The following is a 17,766-nucleotide window of genomic DNA, read 5'->3' as shown; positions in this document are numbered from 1 at the left end:
CTAAGTGGTATGCCTTGGGTAAAATTCTTAGAAATTGTTCATCCTATGGAGTGAATCGTTAGAAAGGTCCCCTTTACTTTATTTTGTCTAAAAAACAGATGTGTAATGTTTATTTTTCCGAAAGTTCCCATATTTTTTGTTTTCAAGAAAGGTTTTAAATTAATATTTTACTGAATCGGTTCAATCACAAATGATTTTATTTTATTTGCAGACGTCCATTCTCTCACAAAACAGCGAATGAGATTGATTTAAGCTTCATGTGTAACGAATTCGGTCCAAAAAAAGTTTTAGTTATTTAATAAAATTGCTTTCTGACCAAAACCTTTTCAAATTTAGTACATAAAAAATACAAATATAAATTTTCAGCTTGATACGTTCAGGGGTGTGGTAAAAAACATTTTTGACTTTTTTAAGAGGAAAAAATCCCACTTCTGGTTAATTAAATTTAATCATTTTTTTATTATATTTTCATTGCATTGATACAAGGTATTATACCTGAAATCGTGAAAAGCACACATATTTAAAGGGTCCATTAAAATAGTGGAAGAAAAATCCGATAAACTAGCAACAGGAGTAAACTGTCACTTTCGGTTAACGGGTGTTCACGAAATTTTATATACATATAACTTGGCATTAGATTTATAATTCTAGATATGAAATGTCAGTTCAATACGCCGAAAAGTTTCCGAGAAAAACATAAAAATACCTCGATCTTATAGGGTAAAAGTACTACTTCCGGTTGAGATAAATATATATATATATATATATATATATATATATATATATGTGCATGTGTATGTATGTGTGTGTGTGTATATGTAAAAATAAAAACAAATATGTTGTAAATAAAATTACAGATCATTTTTCCAAAGAATTTATTTCAAGACAATAACAACCGATAATTTGCAACAAAAACTTCCAACGCTTTGTACAAAATTAATTTCATTTATCAAAAATATCAACAAATTATACTTTGTTTTTTAAATGTAAAAAAATAAGATATTATTACGTATCATTATACAATTTATTTTTCTCACAGTGAACAACTATTCCGGAAAAATGGTAACTAAGAACGTTAGGAAAATAAAATCTACAGACGGTCGGCTGTAAACAATATTACAATTTAAACAATCCCTTATAACTAAAGGTACAAATTGTGAAACAAAGATTCAATCAAAATACTAAGCTGTATAAAAATATCGTCATAAGGCACAGTATAATTGGAATACAACTGAAATTTATGTGTAATTGAGCAAGAGTACACTAGATCGTTGGCTCTCCAGAAGACAAAAAAAACTACACATACATACATATGTACACTGTAATAAATTCACAAACTACAAAACGTTTTGGCAATCTTCTGAAAACGTGTATTCAATTATAAAATTTAGCTAAGTCTGTCGCTGTCGTTGCTAATACGACATACAAGGAACCGTTACCTATAAATATGCACATTTAAAAATGCATATCAAACAATTTAGTCTCACAATACAATGTATGAAAGTTTTGTGCAAGAAAAATCAGCATTCACACAAAGCAATGAATTATTGCGTCAACATACGTATACTAGAAATCTTGATTTAATTAAATTTTACATTAGTCTTTTGGATTTTACCTTCGCATTTTATATGTATATCTATAGTTGCGAATGCAAAAAATAAGTATTATATAAGTAAAATTATTACATACATATATCACATGTCAGAAAAATATTATATACCTAAAGAAAAAAAAACTCAAACGTACACACAACATAACAATTGGAATGATTAACATCATAAATTGATTATTTTAATGTATAATATGTATTATTAATTAATAAAAACAAATAATTTAACCAAAGTCTGACGTCATATTTATTATGATGTATTTTATTATGATGTTAAGTCACTCTAATGCTAAAATAAATTTAATTTATCCGTTTATAAATATATCAAAAAAAAAAAAAAAAAACATCATGGCGAGTATTAGAACAGTAAAATAAAATGTAATGCGAATTTTTTCATATTCAACACTGATTTAAAATTCAAAAAGGCGCTTTTGAGAGCAAATTACCCCACAAATAAAAAACATATATGTATATATCAAACAAAAACCATGTAATTAAGTGAACTATTTACTCATGTCGAGAAATAAAATTTTACAATATTAATCATAAGCGTCATAGTGTGATTCACAAATTTCTAAATTGCTCCAAAACCTCTATATAAAAACAAAAAAAAAATCCCAAAATGCGTTTCAATTCCAAAAATACGATTTCTAAACTAGTGAGAACCCTTCGTTTTGTTGAATGGCCTGTAAGAGTTTATATTTGAGTTTCTCCTTTGTTGAATATCTCGGCAAATCTAGGAGGTTAAAACAAGTGTGAGCCACGGGCAAGAAGCGATCATCAGTGGTCGGTTGAATTGTAATCTAAAATAAGACAAAACCGATTAACAACACACAAAAATAAAGCGATTAAATCATACGAACGTTGATTTACCCTTATAGCTTTCATTCCTTGTATCGGAATTCGGTCACAACCGGTGAGAAACAGTAAAAAATTCTTCTTCTCTTCGTGGGACAGCTCATTGAAGACTTCCCAGAACGCTCGAATTACAGGATCTGACTCGGTATATCCACCTCGGTAACTCGCCGCTCGCTCCAATTCGTCCCAATCGTATTTTTCATTGCCGACGACAAACGTCATGAGTTCGTGCGGTTGAAATAGTTTAAACACTCTTCCGCTACAAACCTAATTAATAATACAAATAATTAAATCATATCTATGAATCTCAGTCAAACTTGTTTAATAAGAACACAGCTATTACGAAGAAATAATCACAATCAATTCGGCATATTACAAGATCAGTAATTGGATAAACAATACCACTTTTCAGATATTTTGGGTATGCAATTGATGGTTCGGTGATTACTGGTCACAAAGCACTGGTCAAAAATTCTTTATAATAATTAGCCAGCAGCATAGCTCGGTTGTTAAGCTTCTGCTTAGCGTCGTGAGGTGCCGGGTTCGATCCCAGGCCGGGCCTCGAGTGAAAATGAATTTTTCAGAGTATGCTGCTGGTTAGACCTGGATTTGTGACTCCAGGTTGATCGTTTCCTATTAGAGTTTGCCAATTTTCTCTGATTTCATTGTTGAAACGGTTCCCGTTAAAAATTGGCCAAAAATCCTTCCTATATAACATATACAATATGTCACCAATAATTTGTGTGTTATTAATGTGCGATAAATAAGTTTGTGTACGATTTTATGGATGTCTCATTGATTTGCGAGTTTTTCAGTGTCTCGTAATTCAGTTACTTATGTATATAATGAAAAATGCGGCAATATTTGTAATTATCCAGGAAGGCGCATTGGGGTTGCCTGTAATGCCTTCCTGGTATGCGTTGTCATAAAAAATAAAAATAAAAAATAATGGAACATCTGGCAGCCGAAAAGTATCGTACTAACGAGAACTTGAGTGCCAAATATTGCGTATTTGCGATTTTAATGGCAAAAATTGTCTTTGTAACCATCGCAATGTGACTAATAATCCAATTACCGCAATTGATACTAATTGAACAATCCAAATCTAGAAATGACGCTTATTCATACATACAAATTTAGGGTAGGATAAAAACATTTCTCAAAATTTCCTTAAAGTATTTTTAAACTAACATTAGTAAGAAGCAAAACTTCTTGTTAAATTATAATAACTGAAAATGTGGTGCAAAAACTTTCAAAGTGTGCAAAAAAATTGGTATTTATTTTTAAATCGATCACTTTGAGTCTCGTAATCACCGAATTTGACTGTTTATATGATTTTTAATACAATATGTAAAAAACAAAACAAACCTTATAAAATCCTTTATAAAAGGCATCAAACTTTTTTTCAATTGATTTATTAAAAATAAAATCTACATATAGATTAACAAATTCTTCTTTGTTTTCGTTAGTAACAGATATATTTCCTCCATTTTCTTTCAATTGAAAAACTTTAACAGTACCATATATATCTCTAGAAATTTCAAAATACAGTCCAAATACCTAAAAATTCAAAAACAAATAGATACACAACTCAAACACACAGCACAATACGAACATATCCGACACTTACATCTTCTACATCGCTCCCTTTATAGTCCAATAAACTTTGCAAAGATTTGGCAACCGTGGGATTGATATCTTCCAAGTCTTCTAACGTGACCGGAGCGTTCAGCAATTTTTTATACAACGCCAACGGAAAGTTCACATTAATAATGGTGAAATTATAAATCGCCAACCCGCATATTAAACCTTAAAAAAAAAACCAAACAATAATTCAAATATACATACATAGCATAAAAATTTAAATCATCCACAATTACCAATGAGATAAAACATATTTTCCTCCTCAAACGATTCTTCAGCAAACCAAACACAGCGACTATCGGGGTAGTATTGGAACATTCCGAACTTCGGATCGAGAATCTCTCTCAACAAAAGCAAGAAAAATTCTTTTCTCACCCCACCAGCATCTTCAGCTTCTTCATTGTGAAACTTCACCTAAAACGATTGGATATAATTAAACAATTCCTTATTACATTTTAAACTAGCTGCCACACGTCAAACGATCAATACCTTCAATGGTTTTTTTAAATCACTCGGCCCGTAATGGGAAAGCTCTGTGAGAGTATCGGAAACAATATTCTCTCTAGAAACTTGCAATAAGATTAACTGAGGTGGAGGTAGACCTCCAGTCAATAAGGAATGGATGGCCATAGTCGCTGCTTCGCTCATGGCTTGTTGCATCTGCATAGCTTGATCCAACTCCAACAATCTCGTCTTACTCAGAGCATCAAACAAAAAAGGATAATGGCACAGATAAAACTGACTGTTTCCCTACAAAATAAACCAAAAAAAATCAACCTAAAATATAATCAGAATAGAAACGTTGAAATGATAAAAATATATGCACTCACCGGCGAATCAGACAACCAACTTAAATAGTCGCCTTTGATGTCTACAAGTTCGCCAAGATTGTGAAGATAGAAAGCTTCCGGAGACAAGCGTTTATTTTGGGCGTTCGTCATATTGATCCAAGAGAGTTTTTCTAGCGATTGTAAAAACGGTAATATTTTCACATTATTTATTATCATCTGAAAATTGTATCAAGTAAAATTACTCATTACGGACAGTTCCATTACACAAAACAACGTCTAAATATATTAACCTTTTGGTTCCTAGCGACCCCCTCGTCAATATACTGATTGACTACTAATTTATACACGTCTATGATCCGTTCGAAGACGTCCTTCGGCACCGAGTGATACCACGCGGCTATGATCTTCAACGGTGGAGATTTTAAGCTTGTGAACGCTGTAGCTAAGGGGAACTGCAGTGTCAGCCACAGTCGAGGGTTCAGCATTTCATGGTAGAGCGGCAACGAAAGAAAGTAGCGTAGCGATTCTGCATCTGGTGGATTCGGATTTAGCGATTCCATTAAACCTGCGGTTACGCATTGCAATATCTAGAAGACAAAATTAAAATATAAGGATTCCTACTCATTAATTCAAATCAACTACATACTTCTTTCACCAAACGGATTAGGTTAGATAAGGTCTTTATTAGTCTCGCCCAAACGAACCCGTCTTCAGCTACCATCAGATTTATAGAAACATAGTACTCATATACAGTCCTTGGCAATAACTTGAGAAATATTATAATAATAGAAGTGCCTTTACCAATGCTTTGCTTGTGTCAATATTACGCGGTACGTCTCCATAACTACGCTACAACGCACGGAATATAATCAGGGTCATCGCGTATTCACTACAGAAATTAAAGCTTTATTTTGATATAGATTTATTTACAATTTGAGTATATGGTTACATGACAATTGGTGCAAGTCCAAAAGGTTCAACGACAAAATGTACCCAAAAATTAGTGCACTGACAAAATGTACCCGCGACAAAATGTTCACGCGACAAAATGTCCAAAATGTTCAAAAATCCTAAACTTTTAAAGTTAATTATAAATTATTATTATTTTTCAATTTAAATAAGTAAATATTGGATACGGTTGAGAACACCTGTCATTTACACTAATTTAATAACGCCCGCTTTGTATACGATAAAAAGTAAATTATTCAATTGAAATATCGAAAATTTTGGAGACGGTTGAGAAGCCCTGCCATATAAACTAATTCAATGTAATGTGCAGTTCATACGTTTAGAAAGTATTTTTTTTTTCAATTTAAATAAGAAAATATTGGATACGGCTAAGAACCCCTAACATTTAAACTAATTCAATGACATCTTAAAATGATATTCAATGGGTCACAATGACATTCGCTTAAAATGTAATTCTTCAATTTAAATAAGAATATGTTGGTGCGTTTGAGAACACCTGTAATTTATACTAATTTAATAACATCCGCGATCTATACGATAAAAAGTACCATATACATCGATAAATATAATACAATAAAAAGTTACTTTTTCCATTAAAATAGGAAAATTTAGAATTTTTGAACATTTTGTCGCTTGAACATTATTTCCGTGGACATTTTGTCGCGTGAACATTTTGTCGCGGGTACATTTTGTCAGTGCACTAATTTTCGGGTACATTTTGTCGTTGAACCTTTTGGACTTGCACCAATTGTCGCGTCCCCTTGGTTACTAATATATGTAATTGAGTATTCGGCGCCACAAGAACAATGTTTTTACATTTATTTAAACATAATTTTTACATTTCTCTAGTGCCACCCCTGAAATTTTATGTAGAATGCGAGCGATCGCCATGACACTTTTAAAAACAGTCAAACTACGATGTTAATTGAATAATATGTTACTTAAATAATCAATTTACTTATAAGAATGTATCCCATGTTGTTAATTGTGTGTTTTTGAATACATCGTGCAATTTTTAACGATGCACTTGCCCGTCTTGCGAGTAATATAAACAAACAGAGAAGTTTTTATCGGACGTACGTCGAGCACCAAGCATCAAATACGACTGACGCTAAAATTATTTGAAAAGGTCTGTGGACACTCCTCACTTGACAACAATATGCCGCCTAAAACCTCTTATATTGTTATAACATTTCTCTGTAAAAAGAATCCAACCCACACGAATAACAATCTTAAGCAATATTATCCTTTTATAAAATGAGCTGTATTGTATCTACCCTGTTTGGATCACATCACCAATCTTGTGTCAGTTTTCTTTTCTCTAAGTAGCTCATGAGTGAGATATCTTGTGAGCTTTTACAAGATGATCTTAATGCTCTTCATGATTGGTCGTTAACCAACTGTTTGCCTCTTAATGTCTCCAAGTGCAAGGTTATGTGTTACTCCAGATCCAGATTCACCCCCGATCGTACCTTTCCATATCTTGTTGGTAACTTTTTATTGAACTGGATCGATTCAACTGTTGATCTTGGGGTTGCTTTCCAGAGTGACCTAAATTTCTCTGTTCATATCGACTCTGTGTGTTCCTCTGCCTCACGTATGCTTGGGTTTGTCTTTCGTAATTCTCGACACTACCATAATCCCGCTGTTTTGAGATTGCTGTACAATTCTCTAGTTAGGAGTATCTTGGAATACGCCTCTATAATCTGGAATCCTTACACTAAGTCTCTATCTATGAAGCTTGAACTTGTCCAAAGACGATTTCTCAGACTGCTTTATAAGGAGCAATATGGGATTTCCCATACTTATTTCCTTCAAAATTCGTCATGGGTATGGTCGGCTACACTTCTCTTGACCACAGGAGGAGTGTTGCCCTCATCAAGTTCTTGTTTTCCATATTTAGAGGCTGTATCTCCTGTCCGTCTATCCTGGCTGAGTTGGGCCTTCATGCTCCAGAGAGTGTGATTTGGACCCGCCATCGTCCCCTTTTTCACACTCCTTTGGCTAGAGCTGTGGCATTCAGTTATTCTCCCATTCCTCGCGGCCTCCGTTTCTTAAATTCACTGGATGGTGCCATTGACATTTGTCATGTCTCTATTCATTCTCTGCACCAATTCCTAAGTTATGGAGGTCGCGACCATTTAGAATGGTTGAGTTAGTGTTTTTTAATTATGTTTCTATTATGATTTCATGTTTTATTCAGTTATCCTTTCTTTTTTAATTTTTATATTTGTATATGTAATTTGTTTTTTAACTTATATTTTTTACTATTGTACTTCTTAATATTTTTAGCACACTCGTCGCTTTGGAGCAATCTGTTAGACGAGTGTGCTTGATTAATTGATTTTTGTTAAAATAAAATAAAATCTCATTGTTGCCAAGACTGTAGATTTGACACTCTGCGTTTGGATCCTAAAAACCCAAATCTAACCTAACCCAACCTGGGACAAACTACGATTTTTAAAACGAGCATTCAAATACTTACAACTTCTTTAACAGTGGTGTTTTCTATTTGGCCGATAGTTCCGAAAGCTTCCATGACTTGATTTATATCGACACCGTTGTTTTTGGTGTTGCAACAATAATGAGACAGACTGGGCGTAAGAAACGAAGCATTCAAACAATTCAAAGATTTAAACACCGTCTCCAAATAAGCTAAGAGATCCTGAAATCACGATAGACATTCATATTTTGCGTTTTAAATTGATGTACTTAAAATATAAAACGCCACAAAAACAATACCTGTCCTACTTGTTCGCCGTCTTTCAACAATCGGCAAGCTTTCAAGTGCTCCACGTTTATTGTCAATATTTGAATGTCAGGATTGATGAGTCGGCTATCGAATGGCGCGCAGGAATCATCGGAAATGGTGGCAAAGCACCGATCGCCTCCGGAAAATATCCGCAACAGTTTTATATTATTACTTATTCCACCAGAGTACTGCAATAATAAAGGAGAGCAATTGGCATCGGTGAATGTTGGAATGCGGAAGTTTGTAATGAATGGTCACCTGTATCGGTTGGTGCCACGGCATGCTGACGATGCGAGGTAAGGAGACTAAAGTCGGCGCTGGAGACGACAGACTACCCAACTGACCACATCCAGCTAATCCGCAAGCTTGCAAACGACCCGAGGCTGTAGCCACGATGAGGTGACGTCGGCCACAAGCCACTTGCACAATCGCCGATCCCATCAATTCCATTATCTACAATACAATAGCGTACATAATACATATATGAAATCAAATGTTGAAGTAAAATAAGTTTATCAATACTAGGCGGTTAACTTTATATACATATGTATGTATTAGGGGGACCGAAAAATAATCAAAATAATATTCCCAAATTCCCTATCTGTGCAATTTTTCTATGCGACGAAGAAAATCCTGAACTATAAACCATGACAGTCAATCTTCAACGACAATTCCTCGATGGTTTGACGAGGATCTGATTCCACCATTGACTTCATCTAATTTTTGAGCTCTTCTTTTGGTGTGATCTCCTCGATGTCCCTATTCCCATTTTGAAATTGTTTATACCACACTTGTTTAGTTTCAAAATATCCCCGTAAGTATCGGTGAATTTTTTCACTGCTTCGTTTGCCTTCATTACTTGGTCTAACATAAACAGCATAAAATGACGCGAGTGCCCTTCCTCTACTATTGGTCTCGACATCCTTTCTCAGGTAGAAGTTTTTCTTGGGAACAACTTAAACGACCATTTTATAAAATAAATGCGCATTTAAAAATAACTTTTTGCATTAAAAAAGTTTCTGTACATCCGTCATTTAGAAATGCACACAAAAAATTTGTGTGCATTTCTAAATGACGGATACAGATTGCATCAGAAAGTTTGCTTTGATCATTGAAAAAAATATTTGCTACTTAAAAAGTGGATGAAATGTGCATTAAAACGACAGATGAACTTTATCGGCAACGTAGCGAATACCAAAATACGAACCAACGTTTCGATAGGTTTAATTTATTTATGATTTGGTTAGGTTAGGTTAAGTTTGGGTTGGTTTTATTTATTTAAAATTACATTTCACTAGAGAGATTATAATTTCACTAGTGAGAAGCAAAAGTAAACACTTTCGACAGTTGACAATTGTCAATAGCGGAAGACTGCAACGTTGCCACTTTTTGTATCCATTCTAATAATAAAATCCATTTTTTCGGACGATCGTTTCATATTTTTTAATGATCACTTTATAACGCCAAAATATTTTATTCGATGCACAATACCAGATTGTTAAATGCACCGAAAATAATGCAAATTTTTAATGCACAAACATCTTTTTTAAGATACAAAAATTTTTTTTTCTCATTGTACTATTAAATCGTACCCGTTTTTTTTTAAACAGAAACAATAACTTCAACATAAAAACAAAACCCAAGTGTTTGCTGGACCGTGTCTCGACACAAACTGACTGCGAAAGAGCTCGTCGAAACGTTTTGATTACTTTTCGGTCCCGAAAATTACGAACCACCCATACACATATAACCCAACCCTTTCACATAATTTAAAAGATAATATATATGTATATATATACTTTTCTAGGAAGCATTTCATCTTTGTTATCGCCGTGACCCAACTGTCCATATCTTCCAGATCCGCATGTGAACACACCTCCATCTAGGGTTAAGAATGCTGTGAAATCTTCTCCGCAATCCACTTGACAGATCTAAACACAACAAGACACTCATACATATATGAACAGTTTTAAAATATCATTATGGACTATACTCTGCACTTACATTGATACTTCGCAAGCTTCTCAGCTGTGTAGGAAAACACCTATCGAGTCCATCGTTCAATCCAAGCTGACCAAATTCGTTTTTTCCCCAACCGAAGACCGCTCCCGATCTAAACAAACAATCATTGAATTATCACAATACATCCAATGCTACAATTGATATTCAAAACGTACTTAGTTACGGCAAACGTGTGGTGTCCCCCGCAAGCTACGTAAGCGAACGGTATACCAGCCAGCGATTTGATCAATTTAGGCCTGGCTTCGTACGATATGCCAGACGGTCCGAGTCCTAGCTGGCCGTGATTGTTCGAGCCCCAAGAGTACATATCACCGTCTACGGAAAGGTGAAAGCAATATTGAGCAGTTAGAAAAATGTATATCAAATGAAGCGGTGAATACTCACTACTCATGAGGGCGACGGAATGATAAGAGCCGCAGGCGATCTGAACCGCTTGCATGACTGCCAAGTCTCGGATTATCTTTGGAGTCGGCTGGCTGGAGACGGAGACGTCGAGACCCAACTGGCCGACATTTCCAGCCCCCCAGCTGAAAACTTGACCCCATTCGTTGACAGCGAGAGAATGCTCGGCGCCGCACGACACCAGTGTCATCTTATACGATTGCAACGATTCGATGAATTCTATAGTATAAATTTTGATTAAGAAGTTTAGTATATGTTTAAATGTATCTTTTTTTTGTGAAAATTTACTTTCTGATTGGTTCGGTCAAATGAGCACTTCTATGGCTTTCTATGACTATTTAATATTTATAACAAAACCCTAACTGCATCCACTGTTAGTTGAATGTAGATTTGCAGATAATGAACTGAAACCGAAGAAGTATTTTTGGTATACATAATATTTTTATTTTATATACAGCCAAGTGGAAACAATTATATTATTAGTTACTTAAAAATAAACATTTAAATTTGAAAATAAATAATCAATAATCAAATAAAATCAAACTACAAAGCGTTATACCACAAAGTAATTTTTTTAATATAATGTCACTCAGACAGCCACAAAAAATTAACTTTTCTATTAAAATGTTGAAATTTTCAAGATACTAATATATATGTCCAATTGTTTTAGTCCAAATTCGTATAATATAAAAGTAAAAAAATTCGGATGCGACCAAGCCACGACTATATCTATATATTTGAGGAATATAAGAAGATAAAATACTCGTTAACACATACCGGCTATGAGAATCACACATACCGGTCGACGGATGCTCACCAAATTTTATATATAACTTAGTATTAAGCTTAAACTTCTAGATATGAAATTTCAGTTCAATAAATCAAAAGGTTTCTGAGAAAAACATAAAATATCTCGATTATTTGGAGTAAAAGTACTACTTCCGGTTGAGGTAAAAATATTAGGGTTTAAAATTAATAATTTCTATTACATGTAAAAAAATTCAGTCTGATTTGGTAAGCGGTTTGGGAGATAATTGAATTCAAAAACTTTAAAAAAAGAGGACACCTATAAAGGGAGGTACCATTTCCAGTCAACTTAAAAATTTGAAAAAAATTAACGTCGTATCGATAAGAATTTCAGTATCGCATACTAAGTTTCAGTTCAATAGAATTAATGGTGTTCAAAAAAATCCTAAAATACATAGACACACACACACATGTTTTATAGATCATGAAAATGAGATCAGTGATCGATTCTGAGTCGGAATCAGTCTAAATCTCGAGTTGGAATTTTCGCATGATCACAAAACTTCATCTATTGTTACTACGTACACAGATAAAGTAAAAAGAAATGATAAATCTGAATCTAAAAATATGTTGCAAATCTACTTTGGCATTGTACATTGTGCAAAAGTCGATTCGCATGAAGTTTAGCTGTCATAGAATTTCAACATTGTGGCGTATTGTTACATTTACAAATGAAACACGTCTGCGAAGATTATGTGGAGTGCAAGTTGAAATAAAAAGGTGAATGAAATACGAACGTGGCCTCTTCCTGGGCAGATTGTGACCCAACTGACTGTAGTCATTGTTCCCGCAGGAGAAAATCTTCCCGTCGGAAGTCAGAAAGAGAGTGTGATTTTCACCGCAGGCTGCGTTGCTCACTTTGTTCGCTTGGACCCAGGTGGATGCGACGGGAGTGAAGATCTGAAACCGTCGAGACAGAAGGTTCGATGAGTTGCGCAATTTGTAAGAAAAATGTACGATTTGATATCACTAGTGATGGTTATGAGTTGTGGTTGTGAATGTGGTTACGGTTGTTATGGTCGAGTTTGAAAGTGTGAGTTGAGGGTGAGGTATAAATGAAAAATTAAAACGATGGAAACCGATGGATTGTCGTGATGGTGGACGGAGACCTGTTCGTCTTCGATGCCGCCCAGGCCGAGCTCGCCGTGGAGGGAGCTGCCCCAGCAGAACATTCCAAAGCTTCCACTTCCACTTCCACAACCCTCTTCCACAGCCTGCTTCTATAGCCGCGCACTGACACTGACACTGACACTGACACTCGCTAAGTGACAGCTGGTGAGTACGCGGACCTCGCGGCCATAATCTCTCGATTCGCGGCCATCGCTCGCTCACTAAACAACGCTATACATACTTCACTATCTCACCGCAACTTCCTCTATCTAGATTCTAGAACCATCTCGACGGTAGAAACTTTGATTTCATTTTACAATCTTAAGGGCACGGGTGCCTAATCAATTTCAAGTCGATCTTCACCACCACTTGATCACCACTTTATCTCTCAAACTAACGAAAGTTTGTATTCCTATGTTTATTGCACATATGACGCACCGTGAGGTAGACCCATATGTGCATTAAAAAATAGTAATACAAACTTTCGTTAGTTTGAGAGATCAACTGGTGATCAAGTGGTGGTGAAGATCGACTTGAAATTAATTAAGCACACGTGCCCTTACGATTATAAAATGAAATCAAAGTTTCTATCGTCGAGATGGTTCTCGAAGCTACATAGATAGAGGAAGTTTGCATTCCTATTTTTAATGCACATATGATGCACCGTGAGGTAGACCCATATGTGCACTAAAAATAGGAATACAAACTTTCGTTAGTTTCAGAGATCAAGTGGTGATCAAGTGGTGGTGAAGATCGACTTGAAATTGATTAGGCACCCGTACCCTTATGATTATAAAATTAAATCAAAGTTTCTATCGTCGAGATGGTTCTAGAAGCTACATAGATAGAGAAAGTTTGCATTCCTATTTTTAATGCACATATGACGCACCGTGAGGTAGACCCATATGTGCATTAAAAAATAGTAATACAAACTTTCGTTAGTTTGAGAGATCAAGTGGTGATCAAGTGGTGGTGAAGATCGACTTGAAATTAATTAAGCACCCGTGCCCTTACGATTATAAAATGAAATCAAAGTTTCTATCGTCGAGATGGTTCTCGAAGCTACATAGATAGAGGAAGTTTGCATTCCTATTTTTAATGCACATATGATGCACCGTGAGGTAGACCCATATGTGCACTAAAAATAGGAATACAAACTTTCGTTAGTTTCAGAGATCAAGTGGTGATCAAGTGGTGGTGAAGATCGACTTGAAATTGATTAGGCACCCGTACCCTTATGATTATAAAATTAAATCAAAGTTTCTATCGTCGAGATGGTTCTAGAAGCTACATAGATAGAGAAAGTTTGCATTCCTATTTTTAATGCACATATGACGCACCGTGAGGTAGACCCATATGTGCATTAAAAAATAGTAATACAAACTTTCGTTAGTTTGAGAGATCAAGTGGTGATCAAGTGGTGGTGAAGATCGACTTGAAATTGATTAGGCACCCGTACCCTTATGATTATAAAATTAAATCAAAGTTTCTATCGTCGAGATGGTTCTAGAAGCTACATAGATAGAGAAAGTTTGCATTCCTATTTTTAATGCACATATACCGTGAGGTAGACCCATATGTGCATTAAAAATAGGAATACAAACTTTCGTTAGTTTCAGAGATCAAGTGGTGATCAAGTGATGGTGAAGATCGACTTGAAATTAATTAAGCACCCGTGCCCTTACGATTATAAAATGAAATCAAAGTTTCTATCGTCGAGATGGTTCTAGAAGCTACATAGATAGAGGAAGTTGCGGTAAGGGGTCTACCTCACGGCACCGAAAGTGAAAAGGTCGAAAAAACAAATATCGGAAGGCAAGGATCGAAAATCGAAAGATCTTATGTCGAAAGATCAACAAAAAAAGGGTGCATGGTAAACGGTACTGGTTCGGTGATTACTGGTCACAAATTACTCGTCACAAAGTCACTAAAATCTCTATAACGGAACATCTGGCAGCCGAAAATTCCATCATACTAACGATAACTATCATAGTAACGAGAACTTGAGTGCCAAATATTGTGTATTCGCGATTTTCATGGCAAAAATTGTCTTTGTGACCACCCCAATGTGACGAATAGTCCAATTACCAACGGTACTATGTATATATAATATATATCCGTGGCATGCGGTGAAATTATCTCTCTTTTTGTCATACAGCCTTGTAATTTAGTTTTAATGTGTGCGCGCAGGATACGGGAAGAAAAGCCTGTTCCTCTTGTTGCTGTTGTATCCTGCTCGCGCAAATTAAATGAGTATGTACGACGCGAGGAGAGGTTTACCATGCGCCCTTTTTTTTTGATCTTTCGACTTAAGATCTTTCGATTTTCGATCTTTGCCTTCCGATATTTGGTTTTTCGTGCATTTACATTCGTGCATTTCACGGTCACCCGTTAAAATGTAATGCTCACAATCTAAATGCCACGCCACAATCTAAAATAGTCAGCAGTTAGGGATTTCCGTTGGGAAATTCTGCTTTGGTTATAAATTCAGAAATTCCGATGTAAACCAGTCTTTATAAACATTGACACGGATTACACGACCCATATTCAATGCATTTTTTTTCAATGCTACCTGGAAAGGCTTGTCAGGTAGTATTCTTTTTTACTTTTTACATGCTCAAAATACAACGCCTATCGGGATTTTTCAGGTCCATGGACTTGTTGGCAAAACGCCGATCGGCGTTGGTCAGCATTCAAAGGGATCAATCCACATTAAGAAAGAGATTAATCCACATTATTTAATTTCTGATTGTATATCCTCACTCTAACCACGTATGAGATTGGGATGATTATAATTTTTCTATGTCAAGGCAATAATGCAACAATGTGTAGATTTAGCCTTTCAATTTTTACCAAAATAATAATAACTTCAAGGTAGTACATATATGTATACATATGTGCATTAAAAATAAAATACAAACTTTCGTTAGTTTCAGAGATCAAGTGGTTTCACTTTTTCGACTTTTCATTCCTTTAATTTGATATAACATGATATTTTAAGAATCATGTATATATTTTTATTGTTAAGTCAGAAATAAAATAGCATTAAATGTATCAAAGTCTTATTCATTTGAGCATACACATATACATAGGTACATAACATTAGTTAAGATACAAGTATTGCTCATATGTACATACATAATATGCAATCATATTTTATTTTTAAAATTAAGCCACAGTAACATTACATAGATCTCTAACGCGTCACTGTGGCCATAATCATAACATCATAATAATAATAACAACCTGTTATATATTGATGGAAAAACTATTATTAAAATTGAAATTTAATTAATTATTATTAAATTAAAAAAACATTATTAAATTAAAAATTATATGAAGAGATAGTGTGACAACTGACAAAATAAAGGTTCAGTTAACTTATAAGAACTTGTGACATGATTATTTCAGATAGTTCTGGAGCAGTTATCAAAATGAAAGTTGCCGAGTCTTAGCCGATATTTTAATATGGAACATTTCAGATTTGAAAACAGAGACTTGTGCGTTACATAACATAAACTGAAATTGAACATAACATGATAAATTGTTAAGCACCATTATTTACTTGATATTCTTAATAAATGGATATCAGTGTGGAGTGATATCAGGATGGAGTGCTTTCATTTCAGACAACAGTGTGTTCCGGTACATATTTTTAATAGCTTTACCAATGTTTTAACGGTAGTTTTTGAAGTCTACAATCAGGGTCATCAGATATTCAATACAGAAATTAAAGTTTTATTTTGATATAGATTTATTTACAATTTGAGTATATGGTGGTGTTGGACGTTGGTGGCCAATCCGTTTCTTTTCTCAGTTGGCGGATTATTTTTATCCACTTTTTTTGTGTTCGTCTGTCCTTGGGAACTCTTAAATTAACGTGTAATGTATAGTTTCAATAAAAATATGTATAATATAAAATTAACGATGTTTATATTAATTAAACTTAAATAATTGGTTACTAATATATGTAATTGAGTATTCGGCGCCACAAGAGAAATGTTTTTACATTTATTTAAAAATAATTTATACATTTCTCTGGTGCCACCCCTGAAACTTTATGTAGAATGCGGGCGATCGCCATGATACTTTTAAAAACAGTCAAACTACGATGTTAATTGAATAATATGTTACTTGTAAAAATGTATGCCATGTTGTTTATTGCGTTTTTTTAATGCATTGTGCAATTTTTAACGATACACTTGTCCATCTTGCAAGTAGTATAAACAAACAGAGAAGTTTTGGTGCTAGTTTAGTATGCGATCTACCTGCACATATCTACTTCAGTATGCGATCTACCTTCACGTTTTTACTTTAATATGCGGTCTCAGTTCTCGCGTGTGACACTGAGACTGAATAATTATGACCCTACAAACCTAATCTTAAATGACCAGGGCAAACCTTAACTTAACCTAACTTATCCTGACCCTTACATAAATAAGTGTTGGCTGCTAAGATATGTTTTTTTTTGTGAAAATATTAATAAAACGAAACTTAAAAAAGAAAAAACATATCTTAGCAGCCAACACCTGCTTATTTAAGGATCAGGATAGGTTAGGTTAAGTTAAGGTTGGCCCTTTAATAAACAAAAATTACATTTATAGCGAAAAAAAATACACAATGATTATAAATTAAACTTTACTTGTACATTAACGACATTACATATCTCTTAACCAAATCTTAAATGAATAGGGCAAACATTAACTTAACCTAATCTATCCTGACCCTTACATAAATAAGTGTTGGCTGCTAAGACATATATTTTTTTTGTGAAAATATTGATGAAATAAAACTTAAAAAAG

The 17,766-nt window shown here is 34.4% G+C and overlaps 1 protein-coding gene across 4 annotated transcripts; it reads right to left on the bottom strand.

Annotated features, from left to right (window-relative positions):
* Positions 1-866: 866 nt before the first annotated feature.
* Herc4 (HECT and RLD domain containing E3 ubiquitin ligase 4) lies at positions 867-13,184 on the bottom strand. Of its 4 annotated transcripts, none has more exons than XM_077439021.1 (17): positions 12,934-13,184; positions 12,592-12,754; positions 11,030-11,266; positions 10,801-10,960; positions 10,628-10,736; positions 10,423-10,554; positions 8,882-9,076; positions 8,614-8,811; positions 8,357-8,536; positions 5,193-5,489; positions 4,942-5,118; positions 4,601-4,861; positions 4,348-4,525; positions 4,098-4,276; positions 3,836-4,027; positions 2,483-2,734; positions 867-2,412 (listed from the first exon to the last, which is right to left on the bottom strand). In XM_077439021.1, the coding sequence occupies exons 1-17, from the start codon at positions 13,024-13,026 to the stop codon at positions 2,260-2,262; spliced, it is 3,156 nt and encodes a 1,051-aa protein (XP_077295147.1). In that variant the 5' UTR covers positions 13,027-13,184; the 3' UTR covers positions 867-2,259. The 4 variants fall into 4 exon arrangements, with proteins under 4 accessions (XP_077295147.1, XP_077295148.1, XP_077295150.1 ...); XM_077439022.1 differs by having other exon boundaries at positions 12,964-13,135; XM_077439024.1 differs by lacking the exons at positions 867-2,412; positions 2,483-2,734 and having other exon boundaries at positions 3,931-3,998; positions 12,964-13,135.
* Between the last annotated feature and the right edge of the window lie 4,582 nt (positions 13,185-17,766).

The sequence above is a fragment of the Arctopsyche grandis genome, chromosome 9, assembly GCF_051622035.1.
Source record: "Arctopsyche grandis isolate Sample6627 chromosome 9, ASM5162203v2, whole genome shotgun sequence".
Lineage (NCBI taxonomy): Eukaryota > Metazoa > Arthropoda > Insecta > Trichoptera > Hydropsychidae > Arctopsyche > Arctopsyche grandis.
The sequence above is the reverse complement of the archived record's forward strand: the minus strand, read 5'-3'. Positions and strand labels throughout refer to the sequence as shown.